The 23,794-nt window shown below is 45.8% G+C and overlaps 1 protein-coding gene across 6 annotated transcripts in view; it reads left to right on the forward strand.

Moving 5' to 3' along the window:
- The window catches only part of MGRN1 (mahogunin ring finger 1), a 48,995-nt gene that overhangs the window by 8,971 nt on the left and 16,230 nt on the right, over nt 1-23,794 (forward strand). For 4 of the 6 annotated variants that reach the window (XR_004841350.1, XM_009634033.2, XM_035889659.1 and 1 more), the window contains exons 4-8: nt 2,153-2,299; nt 13,002-13,119; nt 17,155-17,221; nt 20,273-20,325; nt 23,469-23,516. Coding sequence is in view for 5 of the 6 variants with exons in the window: in XM_009634033.2 (XP_009632328.1) it covers nt 2,153-2,299; nt 13,002-13,119; nt 17,155-17,221; nt 20,273-20,325; nt 23,469-23,516 (433 nt within the window). In the remaining variant the exon portion in view is untranslated. The remainder of the gene's footprint in view (nt 1-2,152; nt 2,300-13,001; nt 13,120-17,154; nt 17,222-20,272; nt 20,326-23,468; nt 23,517-23,794) is intronic. The other 2 variants (XM_035889661.1, XM_035889662.1) reach the window with 1 other exon arrangement.

Raw genomic sequence — 23,794 nt, forward strand, 5'->3', positions numbered from 1 at the left:
AGTGAGTATAGGTCTATGAAGTAGCCTTCATCGGTGCTTGCCTGGAAAGGGTGCTGGTTCTCCCCCACCCTACTTCTTCTGGAAGAAGTGGCAAGCGTATGGTAGCCCGGATCCTTCGCTGCCAACCTCAGATCAACAGAGAGCAGTGCAGCAAGAGATAATTTCCAGAAGGCTGTGCTCCTGCTTTCTTGAACACACACAACACTTGTGAGCGGATTGTTGCCATCTGTGTTCTTGGGTCAGTCCAGCACAAAATGTTGATGCTACCCCCATGTTTTTTAGGCAGACCTGCCCTGCTGACTAGAGTGTTTCTTGTTTACAGCCTTCAAGTGCCATGATTTTATTCTTTGAATGCAACTAGCGTGTGTGAAAATACCATCTTGCTCTATACTGTATATTATATCCAGGCTGCTGCAGATGTTCAGACTCTCAGTTCTTGAGATTTGTCTTTTTTGTCCTAGCATGTTGGGTGTATTCTAACTTGAGTTGCTGTTCTGACCTAGGTGAACCTCTGGCAAAAGTCTTGTTTGGAGCTCTCCAAGTCCTACAGACAGGAATGCAAGTGTATGCTATAGTGATTCGCTAGGGTAACATTAGTACAAGTATGCACGTTAGATATTTTATTATCCTGCTCTCATATTCTGTTTTGCACCTTCTGTATTAAATTGCTGAAGCTGAACATTTCGTTCTTGTTCAGTGTGATGTTAAGTAAAATTCATGCTGGAACCCTCTTAATTAGGCAACAGTTATTACATCTCGGTGAACTCGGTAAATAAGGATTCCTTTGACAATTTTTAGATCGAATTGAGGAGGTATGCCTAGCCCATTTCTGCGTATTTTCAACAGTGTAGCACATTCATTGAGGCTGTTTAATGAAGGGAGAGGCTGACTGATACCGTGAAGTCAGAGATGGTGCCAAGCTTTTCCTGAACAGTTTAGCTGCTTGGCTTTGGCCCAGGCATCGTGGCAATTAAGGTAATACTGATAGACAAGTGAGGCTGGAGCTGGGTGGTAAATCAAGTAGTGTTGAACACCTCTCAAAGGCAACCTGCTGCATTCACCATTCCTGCACGGTGTGTGAACTAACGGTGGTACCTACAGTCATAGGATTGCGGTGGGATTTGAATTTATGTATGAGAATCTGCTTCTGCCCTTCACTGAATCACGTCCATTCTGTCACTTTGCACTTCAAGGCAGGGGAGATCTTCTCATGGTGTCTTGTGTTGGCTGCTTGTTCCAGGATCTGCTGGTCTCCCTGGCCGCTCTTGGCACACCATAACTCACTCACGGCCATAGCTTGCTGCCCTGGAGCTTGCTTCACACCACTTTCTTCACCGGATTTGTTACCTGCTTTTTCCAGCAGTAGGGAGAAGGAGTAGTGCCGGGTAGTAGTGATCACACAGTGGCATCCAACTGTACAGTAGCCCATAGTCAAGTTACGACTCACCTTTATGTTAATTGAAATAACTTTTAAACTCATTCTTGTATTGGTTGTCATGTGTTCGTTATGCAGTTGAATGTGCTAATTTTTGTTCATCACAGTAAATGTGTGCAAGCTTCAGTCATTAGCAGCATCGAAGGTTTAGCTGGTGATCTGTACATTTAAGGGTATTTGAAGTTCCTATATTTGGATGCTTTTGGATCTGAACGTCGTCTTCTGTGTGATACTGGCGGTACCTTTTGTCGTGCTTCAGGAGTTCTTTGTGTTAGAGAAACTGTGTTTTATGCCTGTTGTGCACCATTTCATTTGCAGAGTTAAAGGAACTAGGATTTAGACTTCTCAGGCCCATGCAGGATTTCTTTAGCCCAAATACTGAGCTTAATGTGAAGATTTAAAAGGAGGGAGAATGTTTCTTCACCTAAGGGTTTGATGTTCAAGAGTTCAGCTTCCTGTCTCATTCTGTGTCCTGGCCCTGTAAGACTGAGATCCCTCAACACCGTCATTACATAATTCACTTCGATGACTTCAGTCAAATCTTTGAAGAACCTTCCTCAGAGGAAAGAATGGATCTCCTGGGAAGCCTGAGGTGGAAGTCCATCATGCCTTGACTGCCCAGAACACCTAGATTGGAGTACTCTTGTCCTGTTTTCCGGAATGATCTTGATGATATCTCCTAAATACACATTCTAATTCTCTGACATTGTCTTTCAGGTATAAAGATGATGTTGACAGTCCTACTGAGGAGAATGGGAAGCAGAAAGTCCTGTACAGCCTGGAGTTCACGTTTGATGCGGATGCCCGTGTTGCCATCACAATCTACTGCCAGGCTACGGAAGAGTTTGTTGGTGGCATGGCTGTGTAAGTCCTGGGCTTGTGGGTGTGTGGAGGGGCACAGGAGCTCTCCGGTGATAAGCCTGTCAAACATCTCTTGTTAATCACCCCCGAGGCCAATGGTGCTGGAGAGGGAAATCTCTTTTCTGTTTTGTTTTATATATTCTGATAGCTTTGAATATTACTTTCACTTCCCTCTCCCACATACCCAATATCCTCTCTTGTTCCCTTTTTGGTTTGTTTTTTGGGTGTGGAGAAGCCATTCTGTGTGCAACAAAGGAGAGGAACTCACAGCTTTGTCAGCAAGATGTTCTATGAAATTAAAAAAAACAACCACCCTTCCCTTCAAATACCACCTGTTTTTTTTCCAGATCACCTAACTCACTGGATTCCTGTGTTCCCTGTGATGGGAGCATCTGGGCCACCAAAGTAAAGTTCAGCCTGACACTTGTATAGCGAATCTGTGCAATTGAGGCCCACCCAAAGCCCCTTTTGGGATAAATGACCACCTCAACACAGGCTGTTGTGAGATGGCTATCAGGAGGATTTACTGCCTGAAACCCTGTCTGTGCGTTTCCTGCCAGGTGCACATATTAGCCTTTGGCTAGCTGTAGAAAGAATGGTCAAAACATCATCTGTGGAGTCTTTCTCATATCCTGGTAGTGCATCCCTATAGATTTCAAAACCTTTTTATCTAAACCAGCACATTTAAACCATTCCAATCAACACTGTATCCCATAAGACTACGAAAAATTTCATCTCTATTAAGATCTAAGGTGGCTGAAACGTGCTCTCCCTCGTGTGAATTGGGTACCTGTGAGCTGCTGGTACGTTATGGCAGGCTTCCGATGGCCATGCGGCAAAGAATTCTCTTTGTTTTATGTGTAAAGGAAGATGCAGGCTGCAGAAGCTCTTGGCTTCCTCTAGTAGAGGCTTTTGGCTGATCAGCGGCTCTGTGCACGTAGTGCTGACGGCTTCTGCAGTGGTGCTCTGGATTTGGGGGTAAACTTATGTTTTATTGAAGGGTTCTGCAGAGGTTTCAGCAGGGAGAAATATGTATGACAAACCATCAAATGGCTTATGTGTTTTATGCAAAGTATAAACATCCCACTAATGAATAGTGTATTTTTAGACATGAGACAAGCTCAATGCTCCCATCCAGATGTGCGTTCCTCCAAACTGGAGGATATCCTGATCCAGAATTTTTGTTTAGGCCCCTTCTCCTGTTGAAGCCTATGGCTGCCTTCATTTTGGGGAGGCAATAAATTAGCTCCTTTCAAGTGCTTGAAAAATATCTCTTGACAAACTCTGAAAACACTTTCTATTTAGATCCAGTTTTTCCTGAGGAGAGCTGAATGCAGCAGGATGCCTTAGAAATCCTGATAAAGTTTCCGTGTTCTGTCTCTTAGGTCCTTAGGTTTCCTGTGAATTTAGTGCTAGTGAAGGTGTTGGAATGGCAGCCTTGGAGATTGAAGTCCTCTTTTCCTAATACAGGTACAACGTGGAGAGGTGGCCAGTGTCCCTTGTGCTGCCCTGCAGTGCTCCTTGTTTTTTGACCTAAGAAGGAAACTATGGGCTAATGGGGAGAACCGAGGGCCTCTATGGCCAGGGTGGATGTATTTACATTGCCAGACTTCAGCTATGGCTTTAATCAGCAAGTCTTATTTTAAATCTTGATTTTAATCTTGTTTTGGATATTCACTTGTTGGTTTACCTCAAAGGAGGATTTGTCTGTCACTGGTCAGTAACAATGAAACATCTGTATTTACAACTTGGTGTAAGCTTCTTACCAAACTTTGTATTACATTTTACGAAGAGCTTAAGTCTGTAAAGTTTAAAATGTATTTTTTCAGACTCCTAGTTTTGCATTTTGTTATCTCAAAATGGCAAAAAAGAAAGTTATTCCAAAAAGAAAAAATAATTATTTTTTTTTTAACCTGTGTCTTGAACCAAGCTGTGTTGGGATGGAAATGCAACTGAATCACCCGAGACCAGCAGTGTAGCATTCGTGTTGGTTAAAATGCTCTATGTTGGACTCTTAAGAGACTGTCTTTCAAGTTGTGCCTTGAATAATAATTGCTTAATGGAGGTATTATAGTTACCGAATATAACTAACTGTTTCTGGACAGTGTGTTTTCAGTCTCCTGTAACTGGTAACTCTCCTCTCAGAACCGTCGGTTGATTGGAGGAGGAAAACACAGTTTCTGGTTCACTTCAGGACACATTTTACTGAAATTCAGTGCTGTGCACTAAGCCAGTGACTGTCACCAGTGCTGTTGTCTGTTCTTTAAAGCTCATGCAGCAAACATGAACTACCTAATTGCTTTTTAAATTTAATTTGAACAATTCCTAGGTAGAGTTTCTGAAAGTTGACGCAAATGTCAACTTCAAAGAATTTTTTTTTTTTTTTTTTAAATACAAATTTTTTAATCCACCCTGTCCATGGTTCACTGAGAGACGGATCTCTGTTCGGATGGCAGAGAAGAAGCTTTTGTTCATGAACGCTACCTACCTCTGCACGAAACCAGGATCAGTAGTCAGCAGTCATTACCTTGCTAACGAATCGTAGCTGACGACACCGTGCTGCCCTGCTAGGGTGGCAGCAGTCCTCAGTGCACTAAACCTTTATGTCAAAAGTCAAAGCACTGATTCAGCTCTCACTTCCACTGCTGGCTTTTTATTTAATAAATCAAACTTTAATTGCCCTGTAGTATAGGAGTGATGAGCTGTCTGTCTCTGCTTTGGCGTTCTTGGGCAATAAATGTTATATGGGTGTGGGGGGCTGCACCAGAAGCCAGGGAACCTTTTGGAAGGCATGATCCTGATTTCATGCAGATGTGTAGGTAATAAGGGCTGGGGGAAGTGAGATACAAATATAGACTTTATAAGCTGCTTTAATTCAACCCAGGCTATTTTTCCATGTGGAAGTGGCTCACGAAGCACGTCTTGGGGCTAGCGCAGCTGCCCAAAGTAGGCATCTCTGCTTCTCTGGATTTGCTGGCTGCTAGTAAAAACCTTTTGAAGCTCTGATTTCAGCTTTGCAGCAATTCTGAAAGGGCAGTGCTATAATTACTTTGATTTATTCTTTTCAAATTCTAGTGGAAAAAAAAAAAAAAAAAATCTGGGCTGCATTCTTATAGCTCTGAGTGGAGCGAGTGCATTTTTAGTGCACTAATAGGAATGCAGCTTGCCCCTGCCTGGGCTGGTAGTTTTTCCTTTTTCTCAATTTCTTTTGGTGCTAACAGCTACATTCAAGGAAGAAGCATGTGCAAAAGCTGCACTGGGTATAAATTCAAAACTTATTCTACTGCAGTGTCCAGCACTTGATTGGGAAGAAGGTGTTCTTTAAAACAAAACACTTTTTTTTTCTTTTTTTTTTTTTCCACTCTCCGAAATTGATGCTAAATCCTAGAACAGGAGAAACTTTCTGGACCCTTGTCAAAAGCAGAAATTTTCTCCTAGTCCCCAGCCTGCAGCATGGCTCCTTAGAAGTGCTAAACAAGTTATTCTTGCTTCTCTGCTGAAACAACCACTGATCCTGATAGTATCGGTGCTCCCGCTCGTGCAAAACTCTTGCTAGGAATGTTATGTTCATACATTTTGGGGTGAGAGGAGGGAGGGGAGGCTTTCCCTGAGCAGAGGCATTGCTTGTTTGTAGAGCATCTGCTTATCTGAGAGCCACAACTCTCTGTGTGTCATGGGCCTGCCTTCAGGATTAGCTGGTCTCCATGACCAAAGGGAAGCCTTTCCCTCTGCAAGCCAGGAAGCTTCCTCCTGGAATAGTTTGGGCTCCGTTTAAAAGCTGGTGGCTTTATCAGTACGAGCTGCCTGTCCTAACCTGTCTCAAAGGAGCGTTCAGTAGACTTTCCCAGGTAATTGTGCTGGGAGATATGCTCAACTATACCGTTTCCCAGCCAAGATCTTGGGAACATGTAGCTCCCAACTGCTGCCTGCCTCTTGTCCTGAACTGTTGAACTCTGAGTTTCATTGGGAGCTGTATCATCACCACAGTTGACCAGTGAAGTCTGGAGAAGGCGCATGTGTGGCTGTTGGTGATTGTAGAGATTCACTTCTGCAGCCCCATGCCCAGGGGAAGGTACCCAGCACTTTCTGGTGCTAGTGCAGATCTCTGTAGAAGCTTCTCTTGGATGAAATGGACGTTAGTTTAAATCTAGAGGGGACTGCTGCTCTCACCTTCTGCGTATCTTTTGCCTGGTTACTTCATGGTGAGCTTAAAGACTCTTTAGACTAAAATGTGTTAGTTCTCAGAGGCTGGTGCATTACCTCAAGGGTAACAGAGACCCTTGTGCTCTTGGGAAGTTGGTCTGTGATCTGGCTGGCTTGGAGAGAGTGACATTTCTCAGTTTGTCCTTTCCTTTGGCTTCAGCTTCCTGGCAGCTGGGTAGAAAGCAGGGAATACCCTGGTTGGGGAAACCATCATAACAGCTTGACTGCTTACCTGTGAGGACAAGCCTTGTATTGCTCAGTGTCCCTGAGGCACAGCAGTACCTGTCAGCTTCAAAAATGTCCTACAAACAAGGAGAAATTTGCTGTTGGAATCCATGATGCTAACTGAGTTTTAAGACTAGCCAGCCGGAGAAGCAGCTCCGTGCCTGCAGTAGAGGCGATCAGCATGTGCAGCAAGGAAGGGTTCAGCTGTCTCGGCTGGGTGATCTGGATGAGCCTATCTAAATGGCATGAGAATCTCTGCCTTTGCATATAGGAGGCATAGAACATGCAGGTGTGCGAGCTATATGTCGACTACTCGCTAGTGTGTGCCCATAAGCATGTGATTTCCCCCCAGATAAATGAGAGGGTACTCTGATTGCTTTTCCATTGCAGGGCTGGCAGTACTCCTCAGCAGCTCCTAGAGAACAGTTGAAGGACTCCCAGTTCATAGCCTGCCTTCTCCTGCAGTAACTGGTTCATGTGTTCGTACTGTTAGATGTCTTTGGTTTAGGAGACAGGTGTGGTTTTTGGAGCAGGCTGCAGAGACGTTCATATTCTCTTTTTGTGTGTGCTCTGCAAATGCATCCTTTCCTTTTCTGGCAAAAGCCTTGATGTGCACACTACTAGCCTGTTTCTGGGAGGGCCCCCGGGACTTTTCCAGCTGTAGGTATCCTGCTGACTAGCAGGAAGGATTGTGTAGTTAAAACATGACAGCAGCGGTTGTTTCCTCAGGGGAAGAAGTCAAACCAGCCCTGTAGCTGGAAGCACATAAAACAGCCAGCTCTAAAGACATGAGCAATCCAGGCAGATCAGGAGCTGGTGATAAATATGACATGAGAGGTTTGAGTTTTGCAGCCCATTCTTACAAAAAAGATCTTCCTCTTTGGACAGAAAAGGTTCTCTTCCCTATCCTAGTAATGTTGTCAAGCTCTGTTTTCTCATTATAAAGAGAAAGCACAATGAAAATAGGTCAGTCTAGCTCTGCAATCCTTGCCCTTTTTCAGGGCTGTGCTGTTTGTGTTGCTGATGTGCAAATGGGATTTTTTTTAAATCTCATTTCCTTCTTTGTTTTGCAATGCCTGCTACACTCATTGCTAACATCCTACCGCAGTCTTTTAAGCTGACGGTGGACATGACACTGCAATGATTATATATTCTGTCTGCATGTGGAAGTTTGAATAGTTGGTTCACAAAATGAAATCCAACCGAAATGGGTAGCTCAGCGCATGGCTGTTTCACTAAAGCTTGCGTAGGAGAGACAGAGGCACTCAGATATTCCTTTGGTTATTTAATAGCCGCTGTCTATTCAGGGCCTTTGAAAGGTGCTCTTGCTGCTTTTGGCTGTGGACTGTGGTGATTAATATGAATTCTTTGTGCAGAGGGGTTTCTTCTGTGTGAAGAAACCAGAGGCGAGTGCCGGTTTTTGCTAGGCGCAAGCTGTAAAGCCGAAGCCTGCTTTGATCCAGGCAGACACGCCAGTCCCCAGGGGAACTCTGTAGTGTGCAAAGTTCACAGGCTGGAGAGCTAAATTCTATAGATTTCACCAAGCAGACAAACCCTCTGCCTTTAATAAGAGTTCTGGCCCTGCTGCCTCTCTGCGTAGCCGTTGTGTCAGCTGCCAGCTTTGAAGCCTGGTTGGCGTCGCGAGCGCGGTGCTCTCACCAGTAAGTTCAGCAGCTGAAAGCAGAGGTCTGCAGGTGCTGGAGCGGGATACGGGCAGCAGGGTTTCAGCTGCGTGGTAAGGTGTTTGTTTTCTCCTGGCCTGGAGTGGAAACTCAGTCCTGGGAGGAAGCAGGAGGGGAGGAGAGGACTGGCAGGGACTGCAATGCACCAACCCAGCACCCGGTTAACCTCCAAACTCTGTGTGGGAGCCTCTCTGGGCTGGATCTTGCCTAACTGACTGAGACCCAGGGCTATGACCTTCTTATGTTTTGGTAGTCTTTCTTTTATCAATAAAAATCACTTTGAGTTGAGACACTTGTTCAACTTCCCTATTCCCTGAAAGCTGGCCTGTGAGATCCTGGCCCAAAATGAAAAGGGAATGTGCAGGTGGCAGAGAGAGGGGGGCCACCGTGCTTGCTCCACATCAACTCCTGGCCCCTTTGAACACCAGCAGAACATGACTGGCTCCCTCCTCGTCACCTGTAAGAGGACATGGAGCCTGCCAGGCAGTCCCAGCCTGCAGCAGTGGAAGAATTGGTTCCTCAGCACCCTCTAAAGCTCTCATGTAACTCTGCCTTGTCCTCAGTTCACTGCAAATTGCCATGCATCATGCAAAGCTGTTACTAAAGAAAGAAGACTCTTATTTTGTCCACAGGCTCTTCAAAGCGCAGACTGTCTCTCAGCCATTACTAGTCAAAAATGGTACCTTGGGGCAACATTGCTACATGCTACATGCATCCTGCTTTCCTCTGAGGTCTGGACAGTGCTCTGCGTAACTCTGAGGCAAGCTGGCTAGGATCCTCGCATGATGCTTCTCAGTCAGGGGTCCCAGCGCGCTTGTGGTAAGAGCAACCGTCTTTTGACTGTCCGAGGCAGCCCCAGTGCCAGGTGGAGCTGAGCGTGAGGAACACAGCAATGAAGAAGTCTGCACGAGTTGGGACTGGTGCCTTGCTGAGAACTTCCCCAGGCGCTGATCAGGGATGAGCGAGCAGGGGAAACACCCTCACACATCCGTGTTGCATCTCCAGTGAGCATGTAGCAACAGAAGTTTAACTCTGCTTAGCCAGAGGTTCCTGAACACTAGCATGCCACGGGTGGCTTGGAAGCTGCTTAAGGTCTACAGGTGCCTGGTAGCAAGTCTGGACTGTGTACAGGGAGAAGCCTGCATGAGCCACAGGCTGAGTTTCTCTATGCAGGCAGCAAGTGCTTCTCAGCTGATGGTAGAGGAATGAGACTGGGGAGTAATCTTAGTTTGTTTCCTATTCTCTCAAAAATCACTGTGATGTAGTCACAGTGCTTCTCATCTGCCGTTTTTCTGCTACACAGCTGGTTTTGGGGGGTGGAAAGGTTTGACATGGGGGAGGAAGGAGCCAATGAGAGTGTAAGCTTTGCTTTGTGGGAGTAAAGGTCTGTCAAAGAGCTTACAGGAGGAGATGGGCTGCATGAATCCTGAGGACAGAGCTGGGGGACAGTGCTGCAGTCAGCAGTGCAGTACCTTGTGTTGCTGGTGATTCTCATGCTGTCAGGGGTACCTGAGCAAACAAACAGGTTTAAAAAAATGTGATGGGGGATTTTGGTTTGGTCCTGACCTAATAGGACAGACCCCACTTCTCTATCATCCTGAGCTGCAAGATGGTTTTGTTAGACCTCCCATCTGGATGGAGACCTGGCCTGGTGCAGTCTGAGAAATAGCAGCCCAAATGTTCAGATTTCAGCCTTTATGCAGGGAGAGGCATGCGTTGCTTCTTTGCTGTCCTTTATTCTTCATACATGCTTCTCTTTTTCTGTAACACGTTTCCACAGCTTTATGGAGCTTCTCCACTGTTGTTTGCTGTAAGTCCACAGCAGCATAGGCAGGGAATAGAAGACTTATGAATACAGCAGATGGCAACCAAAAGGGCTGGGGATGGGTAGAGACCACTTAGACACTAATACATGGGATATTTGCTTGTAACAGCTTGCCAAATTGTTCTCCTGTGCAGCCTGAGGTATCTGTACTTGTGTGGTGGATCCTGTGCATCACCTTAGAAGGATGATCGAGCTCTATGACCGTCTGGGGTCACCAGCACTTCCAGGGAATTCACCAGGCTCTCGGCCCACTGGTGCTTGCAGCCTCTGCACTGGCTGCTGACCAGAGGCCTCCAGCGTTGTGTGGATATTCAGATCCAGGTCTGACTTGTGTTTTGGCAGTGGGGGCTAGGCAGTCACACAGTACGAGGCATAAAGGTCACTTGTTTCACTTGGGGAAGCCTCCTTGATATTGTTGTACTCTCCAGCTCAGAACATCTATGTACCTGGTTTATTTCTTTTCTCAGGGGTGGTGAGAGCAGCAAGTCTATGCGAGTATTGTTCTACCCTATCCTCCTTGGAACAGCGTTACTTGTTTTCCTGTTGTAGACTGGTTTGGGCTTCTGGTGTTGTAAGTGCAGGTCCTTTGGCCTTCCTGGCACTCATCAGCAGCATGTTTACACCCCTTTCCCAGCACTGCTGTGGTGCATGTCATCCAGGCAGTCTCTGACCTCCACTCTCTCCTCTGCACTTTATTTCCAGTAGGTTCCTGGTTTGCTGTCACCTTAGGTAAGTCACTCTTCCATCCCCTGCTTTCCCAGCTGTAGAGGGAGAATTGTGCCTCTCTGCAGGGCTGGGAAGCTTTGAGAGCGCCACAAAAGGAGCTAGATACAGACTTGCTCTATTCATTGTGCTTGACAACTCAGTAAATAAAACTTCACTCAATTGCTTGCTCTGTAATTCACACATAAAAGACCTGTCATTCTGCTCTCTCCCACACCGTGCTTTAAATGCAAAGGATGGAGTGAGACCTTCTAGTAAAGCAGCACAATTTCAGCGCAGTGCAGAATGGTCTTTGAGGGTAAGGTATTATCATAAATAACATAATGCACCTGCCTTGGCAGGAAGAGTGGAGTGCACATGGTAGACCTGGCCTTCGTCACGGCCTTCCAGAATTTGACGTGGATCTTGTGACACTTGATAAGCCTTCTGGATCCTCAGAGGGTGAAGGAACTACACTAGCTTTCCAGAGAAGGGCACCAGTTCATGCCAATAGGGAGCTTGGTTTTTCCTCCTTGCATTTGAGATGAATTACTAAATATTCATCATCTTCTTGTATCCAGGTAGTACTGCCCATGTTATTCTTTGAGAAGTGGAGTCAGCAAAATCTGAGGAGCTTGTTGTCAGGGGATCCTGCGTGATATCCCAGGTTGAATTAAGGAAAACTCAGCCTAGAGTTCCTGGTGCTAATGTGACACCTGTCCCTGGAGCCTGTCCCCGGGCCGTCTGGTCAATCAAGAACAGTGGCAATCAAGTCTGAACAGTCAAAAAGGCTTTGAGCTTGTAGCTGTTGAGTGTGCAGTGGCCGGAGGCCAGCGCTCTTGCAGTCTCACCATGTGAAGCTCTGCTTAGGAAGTGATGGTTAGCATGCAGAAGAGATAACATCCCATTACTGTAACCAGCTGTTAGAGTCTTTCTCGTAGAGCTGGAGCTAGACCTGTCTCATCACTGTGCCGGGGGAGGTTGTTGTTTCTGCAGTGTAAGCCTCTTGGGCAAGGGATCTCTCACCTTCTCTCCGTTTTGTCAACGTGCTCTGAACACACGGTTGGTAGCTTGACAACAAAGGGCTTTGGTGGTAAAAACAGCTTCAGATGTTCCCACCTTGCTTTGCAGTTCGCTGCCTCCTCTCCTGTGCCAGCATTGGCATAGTGAGAGGCTGTGCACATCCAGCTCAGAAGTCACCTTACAGAAAGGGGTGAAAACTTCTTGATTCTGTTTTGTCACTGAAGCCCACTGTGAATCACACCATCCGTAGTGACGGTCAGTGGGCAGTGAAAGGTCTCTCTTGGGGCAGACAGCGCTGGGTGGGCTCTGGGTGCAGAAGATGGTGGATGGTAGCTATGGTCCCATTCCAGAGATGTTCGTCCCAGCCTGGCAGTGCTGGCATTCCAGTGCCGGGCCTTGAGACAGGGGAAGAACTGTGACTCTTCTTTAGGTGGCTGGTGTGGAGGACTGGTTGGCGTGTCTCTAGTGGTGTCAGTAGCCCTGCAAACACCTCTGGAGAAGCACGTGAGGAATAGAGGAGTGAATCAGAATGGCTCTTGCTTATCAGGATGATGGCAAGCCAAGCAGCGTTTCTCACTGCAGAGCTGTCCCGTGGAGACATGGGAGAGCTTTCAGCAGTGTGTTGGGTTGTGTGTTGCCACTGTTAGATCATTGCTCGTTCTCCCTGGGTTTCCTGCAGAAAATAAGACCGTGTGCTGGGCTGAAAGCCAGCGTTGCCTAGGCCCTGCATTTAGTGAGCTAGCCTTTGCCAGGCTGCCGCACCCCACTGTACTCCTCTGACGCCCACTGTTCCCAGGCAGGTCAGTATGGATCCAGTCAGACCTTGCCTGTCTGCGCTGCTTTCCCTTCCTTGTGCTCACCTTCTTGCTTTGACCGTTCCCTTCCCTTTTTGTATCCCCACTGAATGGCTGCCAGCCCCTGCCAGCTCTGCCTCTTAGAGCTGCCACTTGTGATTCCTGAAAGGCAGACAAGCGTGAATGACTGAGAGCCTAGCAGAGAGCAGTCATTTGTTACAGCAAGTTTTCTTTTTCCCCCCTCTCTTCAGATACAGCACAAAGAATCCCTCTCTGCAGTCAGAGACGGTTCATTACAAGAGAGGGGTAAGCCAGCAATTCTCCCTGCCTTCCTTCAAGATTGATTTCTCAGACTGGAAAGATGATGAGGTAAGTCTCTTATCAGTGTCCCCCTCTTTCCACAACCCTGTTGTCCCAGAAGCACCGGACTTCATTTACTGCCATGAAGTTATGGCTGGAAAACATCCTCACCCAGCTGCAATGGCATGTTTTGTGGGTATGAGACAAATGGGGCCCCGGGAGGAGCAGGTATGAACACTGTATGGGAACTTGGCAGGTAGATCAGGCAAACAGGGAAAAAACCCAAAGAAGCGGCTTTTGATATCGCTGATCAGCTGGCATCCCAATGTCTGGTGTAGGAGGGAGACGGCAGAGATTGGCACTGGAGCTCTTCCTGGAGGAACCCGCCACTCCTCAGCCTTCCTCTCCCTGCCAGCTGAAGAGCTTGTGGGAACAAATGTCTGTCTTGATCTCTCTGTTTTGGCGGGTTTTTTGGTTTTGGTTTTTTGGATGGTCCTCTAGAACAGTAGTCTCCAAAGTGGGGTGCATGCAAGACAATTCACTGGGGAGCAGGAAGAACCTCAGTAGTATATGTATGTATCTTATAAATAATAAATACACCTATATTTGGAGTACATGCTCAAGAGTTTTTACTGATGGGATGAATAGTCAAAACAGTTTGGAGACCACTGGTCTAGAAGAGTCCTGTTCTGTTTAAGGGCCACATCCTGGATTATTAACTGTAGCAGTACAGTGTTGTGGTGGGATACTCTCCCTTCTGGGGCAGATTCGCACTGGTGCATTAATGCTGAATAAGGGAATGTCTTCCTCATTTTAGTTTAACCTGTAACTGCAAGCAGACAAAGGCTTGGTTTTAATTAAGCTCTGTGGCTTTTACTACATAGCAAGATTTGTGGAGTCCTGTTAATTTTGGTATCTTTGCAAAATCCCAACCCAGGCAGTAACACTCTTGAGCCTTTGAGCTTTGGCCCAAGGGCTTCCCCTGCACATGACGCAGGGCAGGGAGGCCTTGGTCTTTCCCGTGCTCTCTGCAGAATTGCCTTAAGAGATTTCTGATGCAGTGGAGTCTGTCTGTAGCTACTGCTAATATATTTGTTCCTGTGGGCCCTTCTCCCAGGTCAACACTGATACAGCGTTCATTTCCCAACCCAAGCTGGTGTAAGAGTGTTGTGTATGTGAATCTGGTAGATAAATCTACCTATTAAAAAAAAAAAAAAAAGAAAAAAGAGAAAAGAGGAAAAAAAAAGAAAAGAGGGAAAAAAAAGAACGGAAAAAAATAATCTTTCATCTTTCATGTATTTTGAAAAGATTGAATAGCTATTGTCTTGAAGTTACAGTTATAACTATAATCAGTCCCGTGCCTTAACAAATGCCGTGGCGGTTACCAAGAGCCTGCAGAGTCTGGTCTCCTGATGTCTTGGCTTTTCTGCCAATATATGATTTCACAAGTTCAGCCTACAAAAGCCTGGAAGAGCTGCTTTTCAATCCCTTCTGTCGTCTGAGAGAGCTGGAAAGTAGGAGCTCAGATCCCTTTCTTCTTAACGAATCCAGAAGCTTAATTTTCACTTTTGTTCCTGCTGGCAAGGTTTTAACTCGACTACTAAAGTCATGTCCCTTTGACAGCTTAAAGGGAGAGATGCTGCGGAAAAGTAAGCTTCTAGCTCCCTTTGCTTGATTCTGCTACATCTTCTGTCTCCGCTTTTTTCATTGGTGTTACCGGCAGCTCTAGTCATGGAGAAAATGTGGAACAAGCACTGTGATTCGGAAGTTTCTTCTCCCATTTTGGCTCTGTGTACATATCAGTCCTTGTCCTCTCAAGTCCAGTAAAATGCATACGGCCAAGTCTTCTTAGTTGGCCACTGAAATGCAGCACTTTTATCTGAGACAGCTGGCTGAGTGTTATCACTCAGCTGTGTATGATCGCATGCTTCAGACGGCTTTCCAGCTTTGTTCCTGGTGTCGTCCAAAAACCCCAGATTTACTTCATATTTTTGCTCAGTGTAATACTCGCATATGATGTAGTTGTTGGCTGGCCAACAGAAGGGAAAATAACGTTATGTTGGGTTGTTATGTGGGAAGCTTTATAAAAGTTTACTTTGTAATACTCTGGTTTGCTTGCAAGTTATAGTGTATGGCTTATGTTGAGACAGTTGTTTTCAGGTCCCTAAAAACGAATGTGAAATGGACCCTTAAAGAAGCCTTTTGTTTGAGAACGCAAAAGTTTATATTGTAAAGCAACCACAATTCTGTGATGTGACTTTCCCTGTAAACGAAGAAGCGGTAACTGTTGTTGTACAGTAATAAATCAGAGCAGGAAGCGAAGCAAAACCATAAGCTTCTTTCAGCAATTTTAATCAATTGTCCTCTATGAATTTTCCCTCTGTGGCATGCCATAATGTTTCAAAAATGCAAGCTGGAAAATAGTGGCTCAATGAGTCTCTCCTATAACAAATTCTGAGAGGTTAAATGAGATTCTTGTGTTCGATCTTTGCTGTTTTGGAAAAAGAATAGATTCTGGTAGTTTAAAGGAGGAATAAAATGTAAAACCATCATACAGAGGGTGAAAATCGATATCCTTCAGATTTCAAGACTCGCTAGGTCAAATCGCAGGGTCTTCCAGCACATGCTTTCTGTTTGGAATCAAGTATGCATGTTTGAATGGGGGGGTGTGTGTGTGTGTGTGTGCGCAAAGCTTCTAGAAAGCGCTGCAGGAGCTGAGTGGCCCTAAAGGCATGCAGCCTGCATGAGGAGCGTGTGGCTATGGACAGCAGAGCAGCAAGACTTGCAATTCCCTCTTCCCCCTGCACCTCCCATGGAAGGTTGGTGAGCTGCTGCAGTCCGAAGCACGTGCTTGCAGCTCTTAGCAGAGGTGCAGCCCTGTGGCTAGTGGGCTATGGCACACTTGGCTGGTGGGTGCCAGGGTATATCGTCTCCCAGTGTACAGTTATCATTCATTTCAGGATGAACATTTAGGTTGTAATTCGTTTGAGGAGGAACCGTTTTCAACTCTTGTTATGGCTCATGGCGAGGGTCACCTTCCCTCCAGTCTGGGTGTTCCGGGTTGCCATTTGTGCCGATGCCAAAGGCTGTCTTGATATTTTATCTTTTGAGGGGATGGCTGGACAAATTCACGCTGCAAATGATGTTGGGGCTGTGGGAAAATGAGGGAAGCCCCGAAGCGCTACCTGAACGGTGCTGCGGCACATTGAATTGGGTCTCAGTCTTCACTGGAAAACTGAAAACAAACGATCTGGAGGATGATGGTGAAATGACATCTTTTTCTCTCTTGGCAAGAGATGAGACAAAAAAACCCAAGTCAGTAATTAACAAAAACCGCCAGAAATCCAGTCTCTGAGCCACTTCCGTTCCTGGCATAGGACAGTGTTTGTAAGGTTGCGTTTTTCTTGTGTTTGTAAGATGACGTGGAGCTTTTGAAGTGCTTTAATGAAGTGCAGGGCAAAGGAAGAAATTGAGTCTGTTTTCCTTGCACTCAAGCGAGATCTTAAATTTTCACTCTCACCAATTAGAAGGTCAAGGACCTGAATTTCATAACATGCCAAGAGATGGAAATCAGTCTGGTGTTTCCTTAAAGTGTTGTGTGAGCTTGAAGTTTTACAGATTTTTCTCTATGCTGTCAAGAACTTCATACAGGAGGCAGGGTTTCTTTTGTGGTCTAGGGAGCATAAGGTGTACTGCTGTGCTATAACCAGCATATCCTACCGTATGCAAGCAAAACTATGGTACTAGACATATTTTGAGAAATTTGTCCTACTACAAATCATTCAGGAGACTTTTAGGATATCTGAATTAGTGAGAATTAAATACCAGAAAAAATTCAAATGGAGATCCTTTGCTTTGCTAGCCATGGCTGGCATTTAGTGCCATGTCAGTCTATGTATGTTGTAGTTATTCTGGTTGACCCCCTTTGAAACTCGGTGCCTGAATTTTAAATCGTCGTGCTCTGTCGTGTCCTTTTGGGACCAGGGATGGAGGCCAATCAGAAGGGGCCTTCATTCCTCTGATGTTAATGCTATCTCAAGCATTTGTTGTCTTCAGGCAAGCCTGGTGTGAATTGTCTAACATCATCTCGTTTCTTCTTCTCAGCTGAACTTTGACTTGGATCGTGGTGTGTTCCCTGTGGTCATCCGAGCGGTGGTGGATGAAGGGGATGGTAAGCATGGTGATGTGTTCCCTTGGTGGTCTTCTAGCTCTCTCTGAGGTTATGTGACTCCTTCAGGACTGGCCTCCTTCTGCAACGATGAAAACGTTTTACTTGTAGCAAAGGCTCGGGGAGCCTTTCCAGAATACAAATATTTCAGGAGTTCACCTCAACTTCCCTGTATTAAAAGGGCCCAGCTAACGACAGGTCCTTACATAAAAACATGCTTTTAAAAATAGCCTCCATTTTTTACAGGAAAAATGGTGAGCTATTTGGTGTTGGAATAGCGCTTAGGAGAACTCCTGGCTCTGCTACCAATGCCAGGCACAAATTGGAGCAAGTTACTTCCTCTCTCCTTGGGTTTTGTGTTTGCAGTTTGTAAGGCAAGGAGGAAGTTGGTCTTTTCCCCCTCTCTGAGGGGTAAATTGTGTTCATAAAAACTATATCTAACTGTAGGGTGGGCCTTCCCCTAGGAATAGTCAGAGAAAAAGAGATGGCTTTAAAATGCTCAGGGCACTGTTCAACCAAATACAGCTTCATTCAGCAGTTTAAAATTCTCCTGCTTTTTCGGAAGGGTGCTGAATGGTTACAATAAAAGAGCATAACCTTCAATGAGAAATTATATTGTTGATTATTTTTAAAGCATGTTGCCATTTTGGAGAGGGAAGTCCAGTAAATGTTTAGATTGTTACTCACCTTGCACAGTATTTTCCTTAGGGCGTGTGTGCTTTTGGGTTCCGTGTATTCACACTCATTCCGAGTGTCAGCAATGAAAAGGGTACAAGGAAGTCACGTTTTTCTCTATAATTGGGGGTGTTGTGGTCAGCAGGACCAGCATTTCACTTGTGCTTTTTGTAACATTTTGTACAAAATTTTAAGAATGATTAGAAAGGAAAAAAATCCATCGTCGATTGCATTGTTTAGTGCAGTCACTTGCTCAGCTTCTTATGTTGTAGATGTGAAAGTGCCTAGAAACTCCTTGCGTTATTTTACAGTCCTCCAAGCAGAGTGAACTAGAGCTGGATGTGAAGTGTGACTAACAAAGCACAGTGCAACATAAAGGAAATTACTTTTAAAGCGCGCCTATTTTTAGTGATTTCAGGCACTGTTAGTAAAAATGACATAGATGTATATTTCTTGACCATAAATATAAACCACCTTCCTCTGTTTATGGAGCTTTTGGCAAGGTATTTGTACTTTCTAATGTTGGACACGCCTAGAAGGATCAAAAATAGAACAGGAGGCAGCATGGGAAGCATACACTTATGCGCATACCATGCCCAGTCTTAGCCAATAGTATATTGTCATCTATTTTAACAACCTGGAAAGGCAATAGCTTTTAAATCCTCTCCTGGAAAGAATATCGTCACAAAAATACGTGACACTTGAGTGAGATTTGAGGAAATTGTTGTGTATTTTGGTTCTTTTTTAACTGATGGGACTGGAAGGAGCTGGCCTTGTGTGTTTGGAGCACCTGGAAAATTACAGCTGGCCTGTAACTGCTTGTATTAAATAAAATTGAATGGCAGATTAAAATAGCAGCCAGCAAGATGTTGGTTTGGACTGAGTTCTGCCAAGAGATGTTTGCACGCCTTGAAGATTGTGAGCTTGTAATGTTAGCCCTCTCCCATTCCTGCCAGTGGGATAGCTCTCAGGGAAAGGTATGGAAACCCTTTGGAGGAGGGAAGGTGCCGCACAGAACGGGTCACACATCTCCAGCCACACACGCCACTTGAATGCCACGGAGGATATGAAGGGAAGTGATGCCTGTTCTCTCTTCCTTGGCTATTCAAACTGCGAGGAGAGGACCCGAGTTGCATTTACTCATTGAGCTAGAACAGCCTTGCTTTTGGCTGGCAGTGGGGGGAGCAAGCAGATGAATTCCCAGTTTCAGCTCTTTTCTGCATGTTGTTACGTTCCTGATTGCACCCAAATTGCCACGACCAATCTTGGTTACCCAGAAGATCTGCAGGCATGGACTCTCTTCTCCCACATACTGCTGTGTCCAAACGTGATCTTTGTGCAGTAGTTCGGTGAATGGTTCCTCTTGTGGTCTCTGCTGTCATGGGGGCCCAAAGGAAGCTGTTGAGCTCCTCTCCTTTTTAGACAACACAGGAGTTGCTTCCTTCAGCTGTTAACTTTCTGGCACAGAGCTGACAGTGGTGTCTGCCAGCTCTTCTGCATGTGCTGAGCACAGCCCGGGCACTCGTCGGTCCAGGCAGGGCGAGGCAGTTACATGCCTTCCCTTCCCTCAGTGACTCCTCCACGATCTCTGTCTCCCATTTCCATATGATGAGTCTGAACATAATTAAGCAGAAGGGTCTGACCAGTTGGAGCTGAACAGAACCTTAGAGTCTTGAGCCAGAGAGACTGGGATTGTACCTCGGCTTCCTCTATTCTGTATTTGCTGAGAGAGCCATGAATGCAATACAGAAACCTCTGATAGCCCCTTCTCAGTTGCTGTTGGATCCAGAGGATCAATGCCTCTGGATTAAGAGGGAAGCCTCGAAGTTGGAAGATGTGATGGGTTTGGGGAAAAAAATCAGAGAACTGCCCAGAGATGTTTCAGTGTCCAAAATTGGTATGAGAAATAAATGTTTTGTAAGCATGTTGGATTAGAGCTAAATAAAGTGAGAAGTACCAGGGCTGGAAGTGTGCTGCCAACTGCTGTTACACAGGATGGATTTATTAATCTCTGCGATAAACTCAGGTAATTAAAAACAGGAATTTGAGGGGAGAGCAGAATCCCACTGAGCTCTTTGCTTTCAGAGGTTGGAAAGGGAAAGTAAAACAAAGTGGGATAGTTTGGAGCACCCAAGATAACGAAGGCATATCTGAGTAGGGCCCACCACAGAGCCCAGCAGGGTTTTGTTCTTGCTCTACAGGAGTGTGAGATGAACCAACCTGACAACAAGATAAGGGAAGTTTTAAATTGCAAGAGGAGATGAAAATAGAACAGATGGTGGTTTAGAAATTGTAAACGGACTAAAATTCAGCTTGTGGTAGTTCTATGCTTGTGCTGTTTTCAGGGCTTAACCAGGACTGCTCTTTCTCTTTTTTCAGTAGTAGTTGAGGTGACGGGTCATGCCCATGTTCTTCTGGCTGCATTTGAAAAGGTAAATGAATTCTTTTTTCCCCCTCTGTCCCTTTCCTTGCGTATGTAAACATTTCCATGGGTCATTAGTATAACATTTAGCACAGTGGAGTCCTGGCCCATGACTGGGGTTTCCGAGTGCTATTGTAGTACAAATAATTGCTTGCGGCAGCTCCTGTGCAGCCTGTAATTATCATTTGTACCTGAGCTTGTCACTCAGCTAATTGTAGCTGGTGTTTCCTGTGTGTGGGGAGAGCGTGTGCCTCAGTGGCTGTGATGTTTGAGGGTGGAAGATGGTGACCATGGCTGCTACCATGCCGTTTTCCAGGGGCTCATGATCTCTTTGCAGAACTGGATCTGCTACGTCCAGACCCTGTTGCACCATTGTTTGGCCTTAGTTTACCCATAGCACCAAGCCCTTTTAAAGAATTGGGATACATCCTGCATAAAGACTTTGAGCTCCACTACTTTTCAGTGGCACGTTTGATGTCGCTGACTGCTGCCTACAACGGTAAGGCTAAGCCAAGCTGTATGTACAAGTCTGGATACCAAAATCTCTTCCCATGATAATTGGACCCTGAAAACAGTTGCAAGTTCCATAACGGCATCGTACTGTGTCTGGTTGTGGTAATACTGCAGACGCATATCCTGGGCAAGTGATACTTGTAGTGACATGCTAAGATGAGGCAAGAGATGCTGGAGCAGAGCTGGGCATGTAGAAGGGAGCAGCATCAATGCTGTGCTGTTAGAAATTCCACACTTTCAGGCTGGCATGTGGACTGACTGCTGTTTCTCAATCTGTTTGGTTCCTGCCATATCCCTGAGCAAGTTGACAGGTCTTATTCTGTTCCTCCTGGGTGGATAATATGGATGGTGACAAGCTGAGTCAGAGGGCATGGGAAGCACAGTCAGTCCTAAGGAAGCCCTGTGCTCTAAGCGTTCTAGGTTGCTTTTTTCTTCTTTTTTTTGACTTAGTATGTAAAGAAAATTAGTTTTCACGTGTTAAAAAGGCTGCTCTGAGCACTGGCTCTGTAGGTGGGTCTACGCCTGGCAATTAGAGATCTGTCAGAAATGAGATGGGCAGCTGCAGCACCCCTGGGACTCGGGCAGGGATGTTATTCTAGCTTCTTCCTCCAACTGATCTAGAAAAACAAAATGCACTGGAATCCCTCAGTCATCGTTCAGCAGTGCCTTGGAGAGGACAGTGTGGGCAGTGGGTCCTTGGGGAAGGCTGTAGTGTTTGGAGTCACATTGTAGATGAAGACTCCCTAGCCTTGCAAAACGAATGATCAAACATTTTTGAGGAGAGTAAAATAGATGAGACCACCAACGTCCTGAGTGTTACAGCCTGAAGTATTCCATGCGTGTTTGCCTTCCTCATCTGCAAGACTCGCCTGTGCTCCCCTGGCTATTGCCTTCATAGCTTTTTGGTTGTAGCTAGGTTCAGATTAGGCTTTGGATCGGATCTGATGATGCAAGTGTGATTTTTACTTACAAAGCAGTGTGCCTAGTTGCTGTTTTCCAAGTATCCAAACATAGTGCTGTTGCAGTAAGCCCAGCCTCTGTGGTCAGGGAGTAAAGTCCTCGCTTGGACCTGGATTTGTCCCAGCTTCCTGTTCTAGCATCCTGTGGCCAGCGCTTGATAATAGCACCTTCTAGAAAGTATTGGGAACTTATTAGTGTGAGGGCAGAAGCGAAGCTTTGGAAATGTCTGTGTCATGAAACTGGAAAGTGGCTTGAACTGCTCCAGCTTTGGAAGGAGGATTTCAAGGATTATAGCTAAATTCCATGTACTGTGCAGAACCTCTGAGCAATCTGGATGCACAAAGGTAATGGCAACATCCCCTTAGTGTTCAGGGAGCTGAACAAGGTGTGCATCAAGTCTGAACCAACTAAAGTGAGTCAGGCCATTCCATCAGTGCTGGATTATGTCCCGTGTCCAGGTCTGAGCTCAAGGATTGAAAGTGCTTCCCTTCTTTTTCTAAGTCCATGAGTGCTGTGAGAGGGAGATGTTGTCTGTGGGGCCACTTCTTAGTTCTCATCTTGCCATGAATGCTTAAAACAAGATCAAAATCTTTCTTTTAATAAAAAGTCACAGGGCAAAGTGCTTGTTGAGTTCTTTCTCCTCCCTGTTTGGTTAAAATATGTTCCTCATCCTTAGAATAATTGCAGCTTTTGAAGTGTAGATCCATAAACTAGAGGAGGTCCTTGCTAATAAGCATCGCTGCTGATCACCAGAGCATGCTCAGAGGACAGACAGACCAGCAGGCCTTGGTACCTTGCTATTTATATGTATCTTTAAGATCAGAATAGTAACCTTGATGCTCTGTGTAGTCTGACCTTGCAGCTCTTCCAAAAGCAGAAACTTGGCGCGTTGTGTTTGCCTGGAAAACAGGCCTGTTTTGTCTTTTGGTGCAATGTTGTTGTCCCTTCCTTCCGAAACTCCTTCAGAAACAGATGCACGTCTGCAGCTGTTCACAGCAGCAGGGCCTGCTGGAGTTTCCCCTAAACCTCCTTTCCTGCTTTCTAGACTCTGGCAGAGGAGTTGGTTTGGTTCAGTTTAGTTGGCCCTTGCGAATGATGGAGAAAATAGAAAGAGCACGCAGAACTGTTCCAGCTGTGCCTGCCACCACTGAGCAAATTAAAGGCTCGAGGTGGTCATTGCAGCTCTGAAGACAGCAATGTGGAGCACGCGTGACTTGTTTCTGACTCCATCCAGTGGACAAGCCTTGTTCACAGCCTCCTGCCAGCCCCCTGCTCTCTTGGGGCTCTGGCCTCAAGAATGGCTCTGTAACTAGATGTTAATTAGGCTTGTTAGCAAATATCCCCTGCCAAGTCTTGCTGGACTTGCTGAAGAAGTGTTTGCACCCAACTGGACTGCTTGCAGCCTGAAAGCATCCAGTGTGCTGGTGGATTTTTGTGTACGCTCTGACCCGCTTCAGCCAGCTGTAACTTAAGCCAAGTCCGTCTAGCTCTGCACTGGAGCAGACAAGGAGCACTCCGATGGCCTGTTCCACTAACTCTCCAGGGAACGATTGCCATTTGGGTTGTCCCAGTTATTCATATGCCACCCTCCCCTTAGGTAGCAGACACCAACTCTGATCATGAGTCTGTTGTAATTTGTACACTTCAGCTATTTAATAAATGTCCTTTTTTTCCTGCTAGCACGTTGATGGCAGTTTTTCCGTGAAGCCATTAAAGCAGAAGCAGATCGTAAGTACCTGTTTCCTATCTACTGCTTGGTTAAAGACATTTGCTAGTGTTCCACAGGTGACTGACTGTACCCAGTGGGAAACTTCAACGTTAGTTCACTGAGAGCCTGAGATCTCACCTTCTTAGCTCAGATAGCAGTGACCTGCTGGCAACCCTTAACGTTGGGTGGGTTGTTGCACAGCCAGATGTGTGTTGGGGGGACAAATATGGCAGCATGGGGCTGGCAGAACAATAGTGACAGTCTCTCTGTGCTCCTCTGGGAGGCAGGCACTATGTAT

The sequence above is a fragment of the Egretta garzetta genome, unplaced genomic scaffold, assembly GCF_000687185.1.
Source record: "Egretta garzetta isolate BGI_Z169 unplaced genomic scaffold, ASM68718v1 scaffold372, whole genome shotgun sequence".
NCBI lineage: Eukaryota > Metazoa > Chordata > Aves > Pelecaniformes > Ardeidae > Egretta > Egretta garzetta.